The 17559-nt window shown below is 42.7% G+C and overlaps 1 protein-coding gene across 2 annotated transcripts in view; it reads left to right on the top strand.

Annotated features, from left to right (window-relative positions):
* The window catches only part of LOC118019506 (ankyrin-3-like), a 331391-nt gene that overhangs the window by 214277 nt on the left and 99555 nt on the right, over positions 1-17559 (top strand). The window contains exons 1-2 of one of the 2 annotated variants that reach the window (XM_035018750.1): positions 15624-16118; positions 17395-17518. In XM_035018750.1, coding sequence (XP_034874641.1) covers positions 16103-16118; positions 17395-17518 — 140 coding nt within the window. In that variant the 5' untranslated portion in view covers positions 15624-16102. Of the gene's footprint in view, positions 1-15623; positions 16119-17394; positions 17519-17559 lie in introns of those variants that run through there. The other variant, XM_035018759.1, reaches the window with a different exon arrangement.

Genomic DNA, 17559 nt, shown 5'->3' with positions numbered 1-17559 from the left:
TCTCGTTAGTCTGTTTTTCTCCAGGTGTATTATCCCCCTCCCTCACCACTGTGGCTCTCTCACTCTTGTCTCCTATGAACATTGCAGGGTGTCCATTTCTACCTCAGATGGAGGTGACCAGAACTGAACACAGTATTCTAGGTGTAGTCTGATCAAAGCAGAGGCATGCAGGGCCATTGCTTTGTCCGTGGACGATATTACACATCTATTATTGAAGATTAAGATGGTTTTGAGGTTATAATAGCCACTTAATTTGACTCCTATTAATACCACTGTCAGCTAATGTTCCTAAACTGCTTACATGAGCGCCAGGAAGCCACGTCTGCCCTGTCACGAATTTACATCGTTCTGTGCTGCATAAATTAGCATTTCTGTATTACTCCAAATCCCCCCCCCCATTTTAATTCTAAAGGGACCCCTACAGTTTTAATGATAGCTTTTACTTCTGACTCATTTGCCTTATAGTCTTGCCAGCACTTTGCTACTTTAGTTGGATTCGGAGCTGCTTGTTTTGGTAAGCCCTTACAGACTGGGGCGAATGTTTATTTCCATGTAACCACAGGGATATTGTGAGTATCTGTCTCAAAAGAACCAGTAAGAGATCATCACACTGGTATCCTAGGGTACTGAGGAGATCAGCAGCTTTTAAAAGCAAATAAAAATGAAAAGTGATATATGCTGCCAGGTTTTCTCAAGAAAGAGAAAGAAGAATGAGTTTGAAATATGGAAAAATATAATTTTAATTCCATATTTTAAAATTGAGTAAATATTAAGGGAATGGTGCTGAGAGTAATCTTTCTTGTCCTTTTCCTTTTTCTTCTTTGTCCTTCTCTTTCTCCTCTTTTTTATGAGAAATTAGTATAGGTAAAAAATGTTTGCATTAATTTCACACACTAAAAAATCAAGAAAACAAATCTAGACAATGTTATGAATTAATGACCTAGGGGAACAATGGAGCCAGGTTACAGAGTAGAACGAAGGCTGAAGTATCAGCAAAGTAGAGTAATAGAAGGAAAGGTGATAAAGCAGCCTTATCTAAGCCACATATTACCTAGGTAGGGGGTAAGCAGAGCTCCGAGAGGACCAGTGTCTTAATGCCCCACTTGTCTTCTTTCCCAGAAAATATGTTGCATACATGTAAAATTAATATACATACAAAATTAATGTTGGTTCTAGTGCCAGTTACATCCTTAGGTTTTGCAATTCAGTTTGCAATTTAAAAGAAAGAAAAGAAAAGATGAAGGGAGGGAAGAAAGAGAAGCAGAGAAAGAAGAGAGAGAGGAAGGAAAAAAAGAAAGAAGAAAATTGAGATTAAGGTTCAATCTGTCTTCTATTTTGAGTCCTCCTCCCAAGAGATTTTAGAGTTGGCTTTGGTTCAATGCTGACTTTAAATTATAAATTCCTATCAAGTATATTTTGTAAAATTTTAAATAATGTATAAAATGTTGTCTTAGCTTGCAGAATTCTAGGTTGGGTTATAGTGACAGATTTAAAGAATGAGAAATGGAATTAAGCCATGGGAAGTAAAAACCAGAAGCAACTCTGTGCAATATGACTCTACTGAACAGGTTTGGGAGACAACTGGGTAAAACTGGGAAGAATTATGTAATTCTCAGCTACTTACAATTTTGATAGGGCTGCAAAATCTCACTCAGGATCAAATGCAAACAATGAATATTAAAAGGAAAAAAAAAGTAAGAGGCTAAGTACACATGTGGTAGAAATAATTATCAGATAGGTAGAGGTTTGAGACATAAGAAAGCAATAAAATTTCATCAGATGTTAGAATGATGTGAGGCATGAGGAGAGTTGTACTCAGTCACCTTCGTGCCAAATTCAGTGCCCAGTGAACTGACTCGGCATCATGTAGCCCATGCTGTCCACTACCCTGATGAGGTAGCAAAGCCCACATAAATGTTGAGTAGCTTGCCCAACTAGGTTAGCGGCAGAGCTGAACAGGAAGACAGATCAGACAGTCTGGGTCTAGATCTTCTCTTTCATTGCTACTCTAACATGATCTGTTTTCTTATCTACAGAACCTAAGAATATATTGTTTTTTAAGCTTTAAAAAAGGGAAAGCTTGGAAAAGGAACAGATCATGGTCTTGGAAATTATCACAAGATAATAATTACCTTTCAATGACCTTGATAAGACTATGGTAGAAATAGTATACTTTCTTCTGACCATCTTGGTAAAACAAATATGCAGACCAAGATGCAAATTCCAGGAAAATAAATATAAACATAATTTAGAATAGATCTTAAGAGCTCAAAGCAAGTAAACGTATCTGAGCCTTCTCAATTTGGAGAGAATAAGTAGAATTTGAATGGCACAATCTAAAACTCAAAAAAGTAGGAGAAATTACTTTGGGAGACATGAAAATGGATATCAAGAAAATTATCATAAAGATGTTCTTTTAGGACCCCTTCTCACAAATGCCTAGGACTATCCTGCTTTCCTAATCCCCTGGGCATGCTAATAAATAAATCAGGCTATTAAGTGTTTAGCTTTATAGATCTGGAAAGAAGCCTTGAAGACTAGCCTGCCCCAGGTGGTCCAAGGGGGTGGTGGTTTTTATGCAGAAATTATTCCTCACCTGAAATGTTATCATTTTGCAAATACCTGTTCAATTATAACATCTAGCCTTTTGCCTGATATTTCTCTGATTACAATTGACCTTTCAAATAGACATTACATAATTGCATGCTTCTCTCAGTGATAAAGTCAAAATGAAATACCAGAAGCAGAGACCCAGAACCTAGCACAGTGCCTGGTACAGAGGAGATCTTCACTATGTGTTTGGGCAGTTACATCGCAGTGGAGGGAGACTCAAGGAAAAGCAAGTTTTATGGGTTTCTGAGAATAGGCAGGATAGAGAAAATTTGCCTGTCATGCCCCTCTTCCTTCCAATAAACACCTTCGTGCCGAGACAGACCTAGACTATGGATTGCATCAACAAACTACTTTATAATGACACTCCTAAGTTGTTTCTATATCTCAAAGAATTTAAAGAAATTATCAGCAAAAGAAAAAGCTCCGTGAACTGGGGCAGAGGCCTTTATTCTAAAACACAGTCCACCCTGTCTTTGGTATCCTATCTTTGGTTTGGGAATTGTTGAGTAATTTTGATCCACACTGTCCACCTACCCAGCACGTACCTGATGTTTCCATCTAGATTCTCACAGACATCTAAACTTATCATGCCCTGGACACCTGCTCCAAACGGAGTCTCTTCCCAGGCTTCTCCATCCTAGTGAGCGGCTCCATCACGCAAGCCAGCCCTGAAGTTATGTGTAAATCTCCCTTTTCTTAGCACTCAGGCCCAGTCCAGCAGCAAGTGCTAGCAATCCTTCCAGAACCCATCTCACGTCCCTCTTCTCTGCCTCCCCACCACCACCGCCCAAGCCAGTCCCACCCGTGGACTCCCTGCCGTTCTCTTGTGGGCCACTGCAAGAGCCTCTGCACTCCGTCCACTTCTTTCCCTGCAGACTCAGATTTATGCACAGCATCCTCAGCAGTCTTTTACAAATATAAATTGGATCATATCATTCCATTTCCCAGCTTAAAACCCTCCAAAGCTTATAGTTACATTTTTTTTTTTTAATTCCTTCATGGTGTTGCCTATAAATAGCTCATTTGTTTTCATTTGTCTGTGATATTCCATTGTCTACCTCTACCAGAAGTAATTTATCCATGCTGCTTGGACATGGAACTGTGGCTCGTTTCCAATTTGGGGCTATTGCAGACAAAGCTGCTACAAGCCTTCTATCTGCCCCAGGTACACGGATGCATGGATTTCTATAGGGTACTCACCGAGGACTGTAGTCACTGGGTTGTAGATTATGCAGAGACAACAGAACTCATCAAAACCGGGTAACACTAAACTAGGATTCTAAAATTAGATAGTGAGGCTATAAAAGAAAAAAAAGGGGGAGGGGCAAGGGGAAGAAAGACATAAAGTAATTACCATGAGGGAGGGAGGAGGAGGCTGTGATTGGGATGGGATGAGGGAGGCTTCTAAGGTGCTGATGTTCTGGTTCTTGACTGGATACTATTTGTTTTGTAACAGTTTGTGAAAATATACTTTTACATTTTCCGTACTCATCTGCATGGTTGCTGTATTTCATGATAGAAGTAGCCACCCTCTCTCAATAATGTGTAGCATAAATACAAAACTAAGATAAAAACCTCCTGAGGCTTTACATCGCACTTGACATAAAAGTCGGACCCTTCCGTGGTCAGTAGGTTCTGTGTGATGTGGCCCTGGCTACCTCTTTTTCGCTGTCCTTTATGTCCACACTTCTTAACTGCATCCTAATACTCATCTCGAGGTACTGGTCATTAATTTCCAAGGGCAACACGTTTTTTCTGTTACAGGCCAATGGTAAGTATTTTCAGATTTTCACACCACGTGGTTCTCCAGCCCAACTACTCAGCCCTGCCTTTGTAACACAATGGCAGCGTGAGACAAGACCTCAACAAATGGGCTTGGCTGTGTGACAGTAATTGATTTAAGGGGCGCCTGGGTGGCTCAGTCAGTCAAGCGTCTGCCTTCGGCTCAGGTCATGATCCCGGTGTCCTGGGATTGAGTCCCACATCAGGCTCCCTGCTCGGTGGGGAGTCTGCTTCTCCCTCTGCCTGTCGCTCCCCCTGTTTATGCTCTCTCTCTCTCTCTGTCAAATAAATAAATAAAATCTTTATTAAAAAACCCAGCAACTTGATTTAAAAAGTTGATGGGAGACGGATTCAGGCCACAGACTGCAGTTTGCCAATTTGTGATTAATTTTGTTCATTTTCTTTTAAAGTAGGCAGTTTGCTCCATGGGAGTGGACCTGTCTTTATCCCCGTCACAACATTTAGGACATATACAGATAGGTCCTCTTCCACAGATGAGTGTATCCATGGGCTTAAATCCACACATTTATTTGTGTCTGTCCCCTGATAAGATTCCATAGAAATGAACATTCAAAACATCATAACAAGGTACTTACCCTTTATTGAGCACTTTCTATGTGCCAGGCATATACATTTGATGCATCATGTCATGTGACCTTCACAGTGATCTCTGAGTTAGAGACATCGGTATGCCCATTTTATTGATGTGGAAAATCAGTTCCAGCAAGGTTAAGGACCTTGATCAAGATTACACAAATCAGCGCAAGGGATTATACACGAATCCCTGCCCTTAACCTCTGCTCTGACATCCCTGATGCCTGGTCATTTAGATACAGTCTCACAACAGTTAGATTATTGCAAATTTTAAATGAGATCATGTATAAAGGGTTTAGCCCAGAGATCCCAGTGACTATTAGTTACAAGACACCTTATCTTGCTGAGTTTTCTCCAAGTAGTTGAGAGAATTATTGGTACTATTATTACTCCAATCCACATTTATTCTTCATCTAAAGCCCTAACTTGAAGTGCTATTAGTTCTGATTTACATTAAGGAATCTGAGGCTCAGTGGGTTTGAGATATTTGTCCAGGTTTACATAGTCAAGGAAAATGGCATTTGAATTAGGTTTTTTGCTCTGACTTTCTACTCAAATGAGATGCGGTAGAGAAGAATAGATAAAAGTGACAAGGAAATTCAGAAGAAGGGGAGATTACTGAAGGCCTCAGGAAGGAAGTATATCAAGGAATAGATAGAATGTGGAGAAGCAGAAATTTGGGGGAAGGTGGAAAGAAGTGTTCCAAATTCAGAAAATGTCAGAGATGGGGCACGTGGTTGGCTCAGTTGGAAGAGCATGCGACTCTTGATTTAGCAGTCGTGAGTTTGAGCCCCACTCCCGGTGGGGTATAAAGGTTACTTAAATAAATAAAACTTCAAAGAGAGAGAGAGAGAGAGACAGAAAAGCAGAGGACCCCGCAGAAGAACTCAGCACACAGGAGCTGGGGAAACTGAGCACCGACCAGAATGGGGACCCCAGGAAAAGGCAAAGGGAGGACAAGAAGCAGTTCTAGAAAACTCCAGGCACATTGACATGTACAGAGGAAGAGGAATGCCAAAGGATATGGGGGGGGGGTGAACAATAGAGGAAGAAAACCAGAAAGAAGAGCGGGTTCTAGCAAAAGCCGGGGAGAATCCCTGACAGGGTCCAGTCAGCCGAGCGTAGGCGATCTGCGGATCCCTGGTGATCTCGGGAAGCCGCCGCATCCGTGACACACTGGATATATAGACACAGAATAGAGCAGTTCTCATGTAGCGTGTGTGTTTTTTTTCCCCAAGAAGCTGTGATAGAATGAGTAGCTAAAGCAGCCGGTGGAAGAAATGGACACACGGATTGTCTTAAGGGACGGCAGGGAATGCAACATGTTTATTGATTAAGGTCAATAAGTGGTTTCTTCATTTGCCCAAAACAAGTCATTGAATATGCTTCCCCCCCCCCCCGACCCCCCATCCTCCAGTTATTTGCGTTCCTGCCCACCTACCTGGAGACTCTGACCTGCTTCGTGTGGAAGTGGGTCCTAATCTGACCACCCCTGACCCTTTCCCTTCACACTGGGACCCCTGCTGCAGAGAGAAGGAAGTGGAACACCAGCACTGGGCATGGATGGGGAAGGGGACGGCAGGGTAGTGCCGAGGGCCAGGAATGAGAGGGGTTGAGAAGCAGGGGAGACGTTACAGATGGGAAGGGGTGGTCTGACCAGCTGGGCCAGAACCACAATGAGGCTAACTGACAACAGAGCCCACCCGTCTTTACCTTGTAAGTGCACATCTTTTAGGTAGAGGTAGGAAATATAAAACAAACCAACAAGCACGTGTTTGTTGCCCTGCACAAGGAAAGGCAGCTTGGGTATAACATTAGAAGGGACCAAATGCTTGCCCACAGAAGCTTGTGAGATCCTGATATTCCTGTACACCCAGGGACAGTGGTCATCTTCTTGCACAAGCTGTCCTTATATGCCTACATAAGGAAGAGCCAAGGCTAACGAGGTCTGGATTGGGGGTTGAAGCTAGACAAAAGTAGCTAACAAAGAATATAGAAGAATTCATTGTCATGACACTACCACCTTGAATTAAGCCACCCAATTTCTCTTTCGGTAAGAACCAACATTTTAGTGCCTGACTTCACAGGGCTAGTCTGTGGCTAGTAATTTATTCATTGTCTAGTCTTCTTTACAAGTGGCATAGATTTTAGATAATGAGAACAGTGTGCGTAACCTTATACTTCTTTCTACCTGGATTCTGTCTCTAGTCTCAGGTGTTCATGTGACCAAGTCAGGGTAATCTGATTTAGATGCCGGAGGGCAATTTCTGGATTAGGGTTAAGGTGTATTGATAAGAATGATAAGAATATGAAAAAGTTACAGCATCTGTCCCAACATTGTCTTTTTCTACCTCTTCACAGGAAGGACACTGAAATCGTTTTCCTTTCTGGGATGAGTTTGTTTATTAACCCAACCAAGATCACAGGGGACATTTTTCATTGCTACATCTGGAAGAGTTCCAAGCCTGAGTCATGCATGCTTATTTAGAAACTATATCTAGCCTGGATTAAGGAGCAGTTTAAAAACTGCGATCCAGTTTTTTTAAAAAGAAGCACATCTAGCCACAAAGACTAGAATAAATGAGAGTAAAGAATCAAATGGACTTTGTTTGCTCTTAAAAAAAAAAAAAAAAAAAACCTAGCCTGAGCAGAAGGAGGCCTTTGTTCTGTGGGAGAACAACAGCTTGCTCGCGTTGGTTATGAGATGTGCAAACTTTGCCAGTCAAGCCTTATTCCTTTTGGCCACTGAGGGGGGCTGGCTCTTAGAAGCACCTAGAGCGAAGGGGAGGGTAGGCAGAGCGTGGGACATGGCCTCCCCCAAGAGGTGCATGCAACCCTTAATAACACATACTTCCTTAGCCTTCTTAAGACCACCGATCTCACCCATGGCTCATCTCTTTTCTCAACTTACCCCGTTGTTCTCATTGAGAAGGAAAGCAAGAAAACATTACATTCCAGAATGTAGTTAGCAAACTGTTTTGAAAGAACCACGACCACTGGCAGAAGGTGCTGGAAAACAAAAGGTTCCTGTGAAGGGCCCGCATCTGCTCCTTCCTGGCTGAGGGAGCTCGCTTCCTTTTTCACCTGGCCCCAGGGCGCGGGGTGGGGGGGGGTGCGGGCAGCCTCGCCCTGAGCCTCCACACTCCCAGAAGGCCAAGCTGGGCCTCCAGCCTGGCACTGAAGAGCCTTGCTACATGCATGACCTCATGAACTAGATGGTGCAATTCCGTCAGCCACACATCACCTCCCCCTTTTATCAGTCTCTCAGACGGTCACAGGAAACCTTGCTTAACCTGAGCGCTTGCTCCAAACTGCAGTACGTGCAGATCTGGAATCTAAGGAACTTGCCATTGTTATTTGTGCAACTCCAGGGTAGGATCGGACCCTTAGAACAGAAGTCTGAGCGCGTCGGGCTCCTAACATGACCATGCTCCCTCTTCCATCCAGTCCCTGCTCCCTCGCTTTTCCGAGAGTCAGAGTAGCAGGGGATGGAGGGAAAAGACGCATGAGCAAATACTGTTGTGTGGATTCTCTAGGCTGAAAATGTATTGTCTAAACACTAGGGGGGATAGACATCTTTTGACGAATGCTTTGAATTGATGGAAAATGTTTTCAGAGTTATCTGTATTTTTATGTCCCTTATTTGAACCTTCAAAAAATAAAATATGCTGAGTCTTATTTGTCTCATCTCTAAACGGGTTAATTATACCACAAGGAGCTGCTGAGAAGATGAAAAGATATAACATACCAAAGCATTTAGAACAGTGACCAGCACAGAGTAGGTGCTCAATAAACGGCAGCCCTCCCCCCCTTTTTTTTTTATCAGACAGAGGCAACTATCAGTGAATCCTGCTTCTGCTATAGATTAGAATTATGGTGGGAGAACATGAGAGGAAGAGGGAGAGCTTTGAGGGTTTGGGTCTTCAGTGATTGTGTGTGTGTGTGCATACTATATATGTATATACATATATATGTATGGATCAAACGAAATGAGTGCATTTTCACCCACTGACGGACATATGTTGCTTGCCACTTGGATGGCAATTGTTATACTATAATCCAACTTCAGAGACCCTATAAACATGGCCCAACATGGCCCTCACTTCCCACAACTCAGTTGCCTATCACTTGAATAAAGCTGGCTGCTTGCTGTTCTCAGAACATTCCCCCTCTTTCCCTCTCGTGCCACGTCCTGTGGCTGGGGACGGCCTACTTCCCACTACCACTCCCCTCGGCCTGTCTTCACTCACGCACCTCCGTTCAACATCTGCCCCACCTCCTCAATCAAAGGTGATGCCCTCTTCCTGGGAGCTCTTGGACACGTCTGTGATTACTCATGCCCATCCTCTGACATGGGTGTGGTGGCAAAGAGCTTGGGCTATCCCAGACTCTACCACCTTCTAGACATGTGATCTTTGAACAATAACTGCACCTCTCTGAATCTGTGTCTTCATCTAGAAAAGGGAAATGAGAGTACCTGCTTCATGGGGTTGAAGAGTAAATGAGATGTGCATATAAAGTGCCCAGCACAGTGTCTCACACATGCAAAGCACTAAGTCAATCATAACCAGCAGGAGACGTAGTACAGTATTTCTATTATTGTTTGTGTCCCGGTCTTTATTGGAGACAAAATGCCTCAAAGGCCATAGTTGGCTTTACTCGTAACAGAGCCTAGTCCAGTGCCCTCCTGTCTCACTGCTCAAAGTGTGGTTTTCGGTCCCCTGGGAGCTCGTTCCACACGCAGAATCTCAGGGCCAGCCTCAGACCTGTGGAGTCAGTGTCTGCAGTTTAACAAGGTTCTCAGATGATACAAACGTGTGCCTGGAAATTTAGAAATACTGCACTCCATTCACTGAATTCCAGTGCTGAAGCAATTTTAATTACTCTTGTAATTCCCAGCAGGAAAATAGATACTTAATTCTCTCGAATCAATACTGCCATTAGATAACTGTCACTTACGTGTAAGAATCCCTTAAACCAGTGCTTATCACAGTGTGTGGTTCTTGGACCCGGAGCAACAGATTCCCTTGGGAACTCGTAGAAATACAGATTTTCAGGGGTTTCTGTTGCATCCTACAGATTGAGAACCACCACTTTAGAACACTGGGGAGCTATTAGAAGTGGCACATAAATAATGTGCATCTCCTTCTTCCCGCCTTGTGATTTTATCCCTCCTGTTCCATCTCTTAAATAGTAAGGTCACATAGCGTAAAGAATTGAGTTTCCTCTCCACGTTTGCCAAATATTTGCTGGTGCACATACATATCCTCACATCTACCTGGCAGACCTGTGTGTGTCAAAATACCTATTCTGGTATGCGGAACACAGCCTATATGACTTATCTGCAGTCATATAAGTATGACTTATACGTATATATAAGCACACATATAAGTATGCAGTCCCTGTATTTGGTTTTGTTTTATTTTGTTAATTTTATTCATTTTTTGAATAGGTGATAGATGCACATGGTATAAAATTCCCAAGGTACAAGAGTTTACTGTGAAAAGTAAGTCTCCCTTCTTCTCCTCACTCCAGTAATATAGTTGCTGCCTCCAAAGGCAATCACTGAATTTTCACTGCACACGTTTATTGAGCACCTACTGTATGCCGGGCACTGTTCTGGGCACTGGATGTGGAACAAAACAGACAAAAACCTCTGCCCTCATGGAGCTTACACTTTGGTTACCAATTTCTTATAGTATTTGTTCAATAACATAACATATTACAGTAGTTAAAAAGTGGGGCTCTGTAGTCAAACCAACTGACTTTGAATCCAGTTTTACCCAATTTCTAAGTGATCGTGGGTTATCTGCCACTCTGAACTAGGTTTTCTTTATATTGAAATGGGGACAATTCTATTTCATAAGGTTGTTACAAGAATTGCATGAAATAATGCTTACAAAGCACCACACAGTGCCTAGAACATAGTAAATGCTCAGTAGATACTAGGGGTGATTATAATGGTGTGCTCTCATGCTACTATTCTATAAGGTAGACTAGACATGCTTAAAGGATTTATTTTCCCAAGTTTTCATTTCTTTTCTTTGCTATGTGGTGGTCAAAACAATCACTTTTTTTCAGAATAAGCACACTAAATCTAAGTTTCGATCATTAACTATTTGTGAGACTATTTGCTGAGTTCTATTAAGAAAGCAAATCCTGGGCGCCTGGGTGGCTCAGTTGGTTAAGCGACTGCCTTCGGCTCAGGTCATGATCCTGGAGTCCCGGGATCGAGTCCCGCATCGGGCTCCCTGCTCAGCGGGGAGTCTGCTTCTCCCTCTGACCCTCCCCCCTCTCATGTGCTCTCTCTCACTCTCTCTCAAATAAATAAATAAAATCTTAAAAAAAAAAAAAAAGAAAGCAAATCCTAATAAATCACTAGAGTCTAGATCCTCTGTATTCTTTCTAATCTAGCCTTTTTTTAAAATCCCACATGATTTGAAGGTTTTCTACTATTAGTTCATTTGAAGTGTAATGTATTATTAACTGCAACTGCATAATGTTACAAAGTATAATACCTTGGGAAGAAGATTGTGCATTTCATAGCAGAGGAATGAAGCACTTCTGAGCAAAGTTTTAGACCACGTAACTTGGTATAGTTACCTTAAGGAACTTTCTTTATGATTCTTGTCTCCAGACAGAGGGGAAAACAACTTTCAACCCCTAGGAGAGCAACAAAAGTATTCCTCGGTGATGATCTTAAGATGGAAAACAGAAAAAAATGACATGCAAAAAAAGAAAACTCCTAGGGCATGAAGACACTTTTAAATATTAGCCAAGAACTGTTTCCTCTATTCAGCGTAAAAGGGCTGATTAGTGGGCACAATGTAAGATTGCAGGGAAGTTGGGTTAGGTACATTCCGTCACATGATAGGAGGACTAGGAAGAGGGGATAGCTGGAAAACTGAAGTGAAATGCCTCGAACAGCTTTTATTATTGGTGAATGGTGGGATTGAGGTAGACTGGGGTGTTTTGTGTTCTCCTTTAAACATTTTCCAGACACTGGTATTTTATTATCAGAAATGGATTAACAATGAGAACACCAGTGCTCATAATTTTAAGAGGCATAAAGTCAGTACTAAATAGATGAGGCTTCCTCTGGTGGCATTTACCAGGGTAGTCTTCCTGGACTTGGTCTGTGCTATTAGGTAGCACGCTACAGAGCTAACTCTCAATTCACTAGGGATGCATTAAGCAATCAGCATGTGACCTCTTTGGCCTACCTTTGGACCTTGTCATTTCTCATTCCTCTCTGTTTCCACTGCTTACTGCACTGTAATGACACACCTCTAAAATCAGTGGCTTAATTTATTATTATCTCCCATGGTTGTGTGAGTTAACTGGGTTCAGCTGGATTCTTGAGCTCTTTGCTGAGATTACAGTTGGGTAGCAGCTGGGGTGGGAGCAATATGGCAGAATGTTCGATGTGGTATCTTCAGTTATAGGTCTGTCAGCCCCGCAAGGACGGCCCTGAAACAGCTGAGGGCTAGCTGGGCATCTCTCTCTCTCTCTTTCCATGTTCCCTATGGCTTCTTTGACTCTCTTTACAGCATGGTGGTCTCACGGTAGTCACATATCTTACATTGGGATTGGCTTCCCCTAAACTAGTGTTCAAAAGAGAGCCAAGGAGAAACTACAAGGTTTCTTTGAACTAATGAAAAGTCATGCAAAATCACTTTCCCTGCATTTTATTGTTCAAAACTGAACCAGCCCAGATTCAATGAAAGAGACGCGGTTCGTGGTGGGGGTGGGGAGAAAGCTTCTTTAAACGCTAGCTGCCACACCCTCTTCACCACAAAATTCGCAATTTTATCTACAACACAACTGTTATAACACTGCACCAAACACTTCAAGGAAACATAAATCCACACAAGTGCTTCTTAGTAAGTGAAAATGTGTGATTCTTGCTAATATATATATATTTCAACTAAATATATCTGATATTCTATCAGAGTTGTCCATTATCTTTGTTGGCTTATCTATGTTCAGGCCTGTTGGTCCGAAGCTATCACTAATCAAAATATTTTTGGGTTGTAGAATGAATTAGAGGCCATTAACAAGCCGTTCAACACAATTCATGTCATTCCTTTCTAATTTTTGATTAGATTTGTGTTGTACTGTACAAAATTATAGAATATTTTGTTTATTGAAAGGAGAGTGAGTGTGGTCTATTATTATTCATTCAATCCGTCAATCAACAAATACTTATTGAGTACCTAGGAGCCAGGCCTTGCGTTAGGCAGTGGAGAGCAGAGACGGTGTTACAGAATAACACTAACTGTGCTGGTGAAGCCCTTATTCTGTGCATTATTTCATTGAATTCCCTCAAGAGGGCTAAGATTAGAGGCAGAGTTATTATCCCAGGTTTGTAGGGGTGGAAACTGACTCAGAGTAAACAGTGTTCTAAAGGTCACCTAATTAGCAAATGATGAAGCCAGGATTTGAATCCAGAGCACCGACTATGCAAGACTGCCTTAAAGTAATACCATCGCCCGGGTTCCTACTTTCTGAAACCCCTTGTAAGAAATGTTTTCACCATGTCATAAGGCTATTTTAATGAATCTTTGGCCAAATATATTGATAGCTCTCACCCCCATTTCAACTCTGGGCATCTTTTGGTTTCATAGTGACCATTTTGGAAGTCTAAGAAGGATGGGTAAAGAAGAATAGAAACTTAACTTTATTAACAGTTTACTGTATACCAGTCATCAAACTTGGCATGCCAGAGAGTGCTAAGTTGCTGTGGCCTGTAGATGAGCAGAAAATCACAACCACCAGCCTCTTTATTTTTTTTCTCACCCATCCCCCCACCCACCTCCCCTCTGCAACCACCAGTTTGTTCTCTGTATTTAAGAGTCTGGTTTTCTTTGATTTTTGTTTTGTTTTGTTTTGTTTTGTTTTGACTATGCTCTTTAATAAAAGCCATGATGAAATCCAAAAATATTTATGGGGCTGTTGCAATATGCCAGGTTCAGGAAGAATTTGGTTCCTAATCTAGCATGGATCTTACCCTCCAGTGGGAGAGACTAAACAGACGTATTCCCTGGCAATACGCTCTGATAAGGGAAGCCCACACAAAGAACAGTGCACTAACTTAAGATGGTGAGTCCAGGACAGGAGGAATTTTAGAGTCAAAGATTGAAGAGATTACTCAGGTGAAGAAGAGGGATAAAGGTTCCATCAAGAGTGCACGCTATGTAATGGTTCAAAGTCTAAAGAGTTTCGGAATTCTAGGGACTGAAATAATTCTGTATAACAGACGGGCAACAGGTGTGCTGGACTGGCCAGGGAAGGCCTGCCGAGAAGTCAAGAGGAAGGAACCTTTTCATTGCAGTCCTTGTTAGGAAGCTTGACTGAGCGGCAGTCACTGAATGAGGCTTTGCTAAGCAGTTTAGATCTTAAGTGCAGATATGGAAAACAGATTAATGTTTAGTCATTTTTCCATCTTAACCATGACTTCCCCTTCCATTCTTTGCAAAGTTGGAAATTTCTTCTTTTGCTTGGGAATATTTTTCAGTACATTTTCAATACATATTTTTTTTTGCTTGGGAATATTTTTCAATACATAATTCAAGCCATTATAAATGGCTTCCCTTCTATTCCTGCAAATTTACCATGTTGATTACAGTCAGGCTGCTCAAATTAAAGCCCCGGGTCTCCTGTCATCTTACTATTAGATGGGTCATGCATTCATTGAGCTCTGCATTTATCCAGGAAAAACAAATGTGTTCCCCACTTCCTCGGTTCTACAGATTGAAATTTCTGTATCTTTAGAGAACAATCCAGCAGATAGACAAACTCATGGAAAAGTGCTGTAAACCACTTGTTTCAGCAAGACCGTTCAAAGCCCTTTACTTAGTGTCTAGCCTAACTTTCCAGCTAGTCTGAGAAAAAAAGCCATTGAAATCGCCTCTCAAGCGTACCCAGATGGAGGATGCAGAAGTCCTGCTAGTTTTTTCCTCCACTGCCAACACAAACAGGGTGGAGCAGCTCAAAAGGGAGGCCAGGAGTCCCAGAGAGAGGGAAACAGTGTAACAGCAAAGTGACCGAAGCGCCTCCTCTGGGCTGCGTCCTGCCCTCTGCAGCAAAGACCTCTTGGCCCCTGCTTGGGGCGCTCCCCACCGAGCCCTCTCAAGGAGGGAGCACCAGGGAGTTCCTTTGAGGGTGTTAAAGAGCCTAAAGAACTTGTGCCCAAAGTGAAGCAGACATCCACTTGCTTTTTCCAGCTCGTCTCACTTCTGCTCCTTTCTTCCAACTCTTGATAAAAAGCAGTGGGGATTCGTGTATCCTCCAGTGCTGCTCGGAGAGATTCGGGAACCACCGAGGCTCCTTTCGGCCCGCCAGTTTCAGCACCTCGGCTCAAGGGCAGGCCCTCCCTCCTGCTCTTTTTTCCCCCTCCTTCCACCTGACAGGGACCATAAATAACCAGGGCTCCTGGTGTTCGCAGCCGAGAACAAAGTTGAAAGTTTGCCTGGAGCTCCGGGCCACTCCCCTCCTGGGCCACTTCTTTGTTTTCTTCTGTTTTTCCTCTACCTGGGTTGGCCGTTTCTTCATTCATGTTGGAGAAGAGTCACCTCGTAATTAAACGCAGCACCCCGCTCGCTGGCTCTCCCTAGATTTAAGGCTGTCGCGGTTACCCAGTTAGGCACCGGCCATTGGTATCAAATTACCGAAAGTCTACACTGGAGCAGTCCTCATATTTACATACAAATAACTCAAGGGCTTGCATTTATGTCACCATTCGGTCCTGCTAGAGGCTTGCCAGCGGAGTTTTTGGTCCAATCAGAAGGAGCTTTAAAAGGATGTCTGCAGAGTGATCAAAAGGGTCTTCTCAATTAAGGGTAGCCAGGTTTGGCTCTTTTTTATTTTATTTTTTTCTGGTTTGAAATATCGAAAATCTCTGAACTCTGATGAGTTAGAAAACGATGTGTACTTCTTCAACTGCCTGTGAGGACACGAAGATGCTGAGCAGAACCCAGCGGCGGTGGTGAAGTCGGCGAATACAACCCAGGGGTCGGTTTGTTTGGGCTGATTCCGAGGTACATTCTAAATCACTGCTTAAGGAATTCCTGGAAACATCAGGGAAACATTTGATCAGCCCCGCCTGGTGGAAATGGCTTTACCACAGAGTAAGCGCTTTCTTTAAGTCGTACTTGGTGTGTGCTGTGTTTGTTTCAGATGCAGTGAATGTGCAAATAGCCCAGCTGTGAATAGTTACTTAAAATAATCTCTCGGTACTGGGTAGTAGTAGAAAGCAGATCTGTTTATTTTTTATATTTGCAAAAACAGTAGTTGACAGTGTATTTTTAGACTTGATTGGTAGTTTAAAAGCTAAGCTCTTGTGGTTTCCTGGGTTTAAATGAATGGAAATTATAAACGGTACTGAATGAAGGAATTGGAAAATATAGCTGGGACAGATGAATCACTTACCTTTGAGAAAACATAACATCCACGCTTTTGAAATCTCTCTCGGCCAGCCAAACTTGTGTCCAGAAAGGGAAGGAGAGTCATAAAAAGGGGATTAGGTTTGCCTGCTTTGCAGAACTAACTTTTCCACCGACTGTGCTGCATTTTCAAAAGGATGGGAACCGTCCCAGAGGGCAAAAGGCATTTGAAAAACCTGCTCTGTCACTCCTGGAATGTGGTTTTTCCGTGAGGTCATGTTATGCCTATGTAGCTAGTAAAAGTTTTACGGAATTAACTCTTTGTATTGATGGGCAGAGAGCAATTTATATAGTTCTTCTTTCAAAGTGCTGGTCTCTGCCTTTGGACTCTACAGAAGGTAGAGCTCCTTTCCAAGTCACCTTCCAGCCCTGGGGCAGCTGGACCAAGCTGTTCATGTGACAGGTGTAGAAACAGTTCGAAATTGATGTGTTTCAACGTTCTCCAGCGAAGCAGTGAGAGTTCCGGTTAAATGACTTGCTAGTTTCTTACATAAGCCCCAAACTGAAATCTTGTGTGTGAGAAGACATTTAAAAAAAAAGTCCACTCCTTTCCCATGTCTAATTTCCAGAGTAGTAATGGCAAGGTGGCTTTTAGTTTGCAATCCACGTCCATTCGGACAAGCTGCCCTCCTTGTGGTGAGGCGTGGAAAGCTAACTGACAAAAAAGATCCACCTTTCTAGTCAGCCAGGGCTTGAGGGGGGGGGATGAGATCGGGGAAATATTTTAAAATTGGTACTGAATCCCAGGAGCCCTTTCGCTACTTACATTCACTCTTGAAATTATGAACTAACCTCCCCTCTCCTTTTTCCTTCTAAACGTAACACATATTATCTGGGGGTAAGGGAAAGTGAATGAGAACATGGATGATTTGCTGATGACCAAAGGAGTGGTTTTCTCCACAATAGACGCATTTTCGAGAAAGGGAAGCTTCTGATTCTGGCTTGCTTTGTGCATTGGCAGGTGAGGACGCCATGACAGGGGACACGGACAAGTATCTTGGGCCGCAGGACCTTAAGGAGCTGGGTGACGACTCTCTCCCCGCCGAGGGCTACATGGGCTTCAGTCTCGGGGCCCGTTCCGCCAGGTATTTTATCGTTGCTGGTTTTCACAGTTAATTTAATACAA

The sequence above is a fragment of the Mirounga leonina genome, unplaced genomic scaffold (assembly GCF_011800145.1).
Source record: "Mirounga leonina isolate KUSES-001 unplaced genomic scaffold, KU_Mleo_1.0 Mir_108, whole genome shotgun sequence".
Taxonomy (NCBI): domain Eukaryota; kingdom Metazoa; phylum Chordata; class Mammalia; order Carnivora; family Phocidae; genus Mirounga; species Mirounga leonina.
Note: the sequence above shows the minus strand (reverse complement) of the source record. Positions and strands in the feature narration are given on the sequence as shown.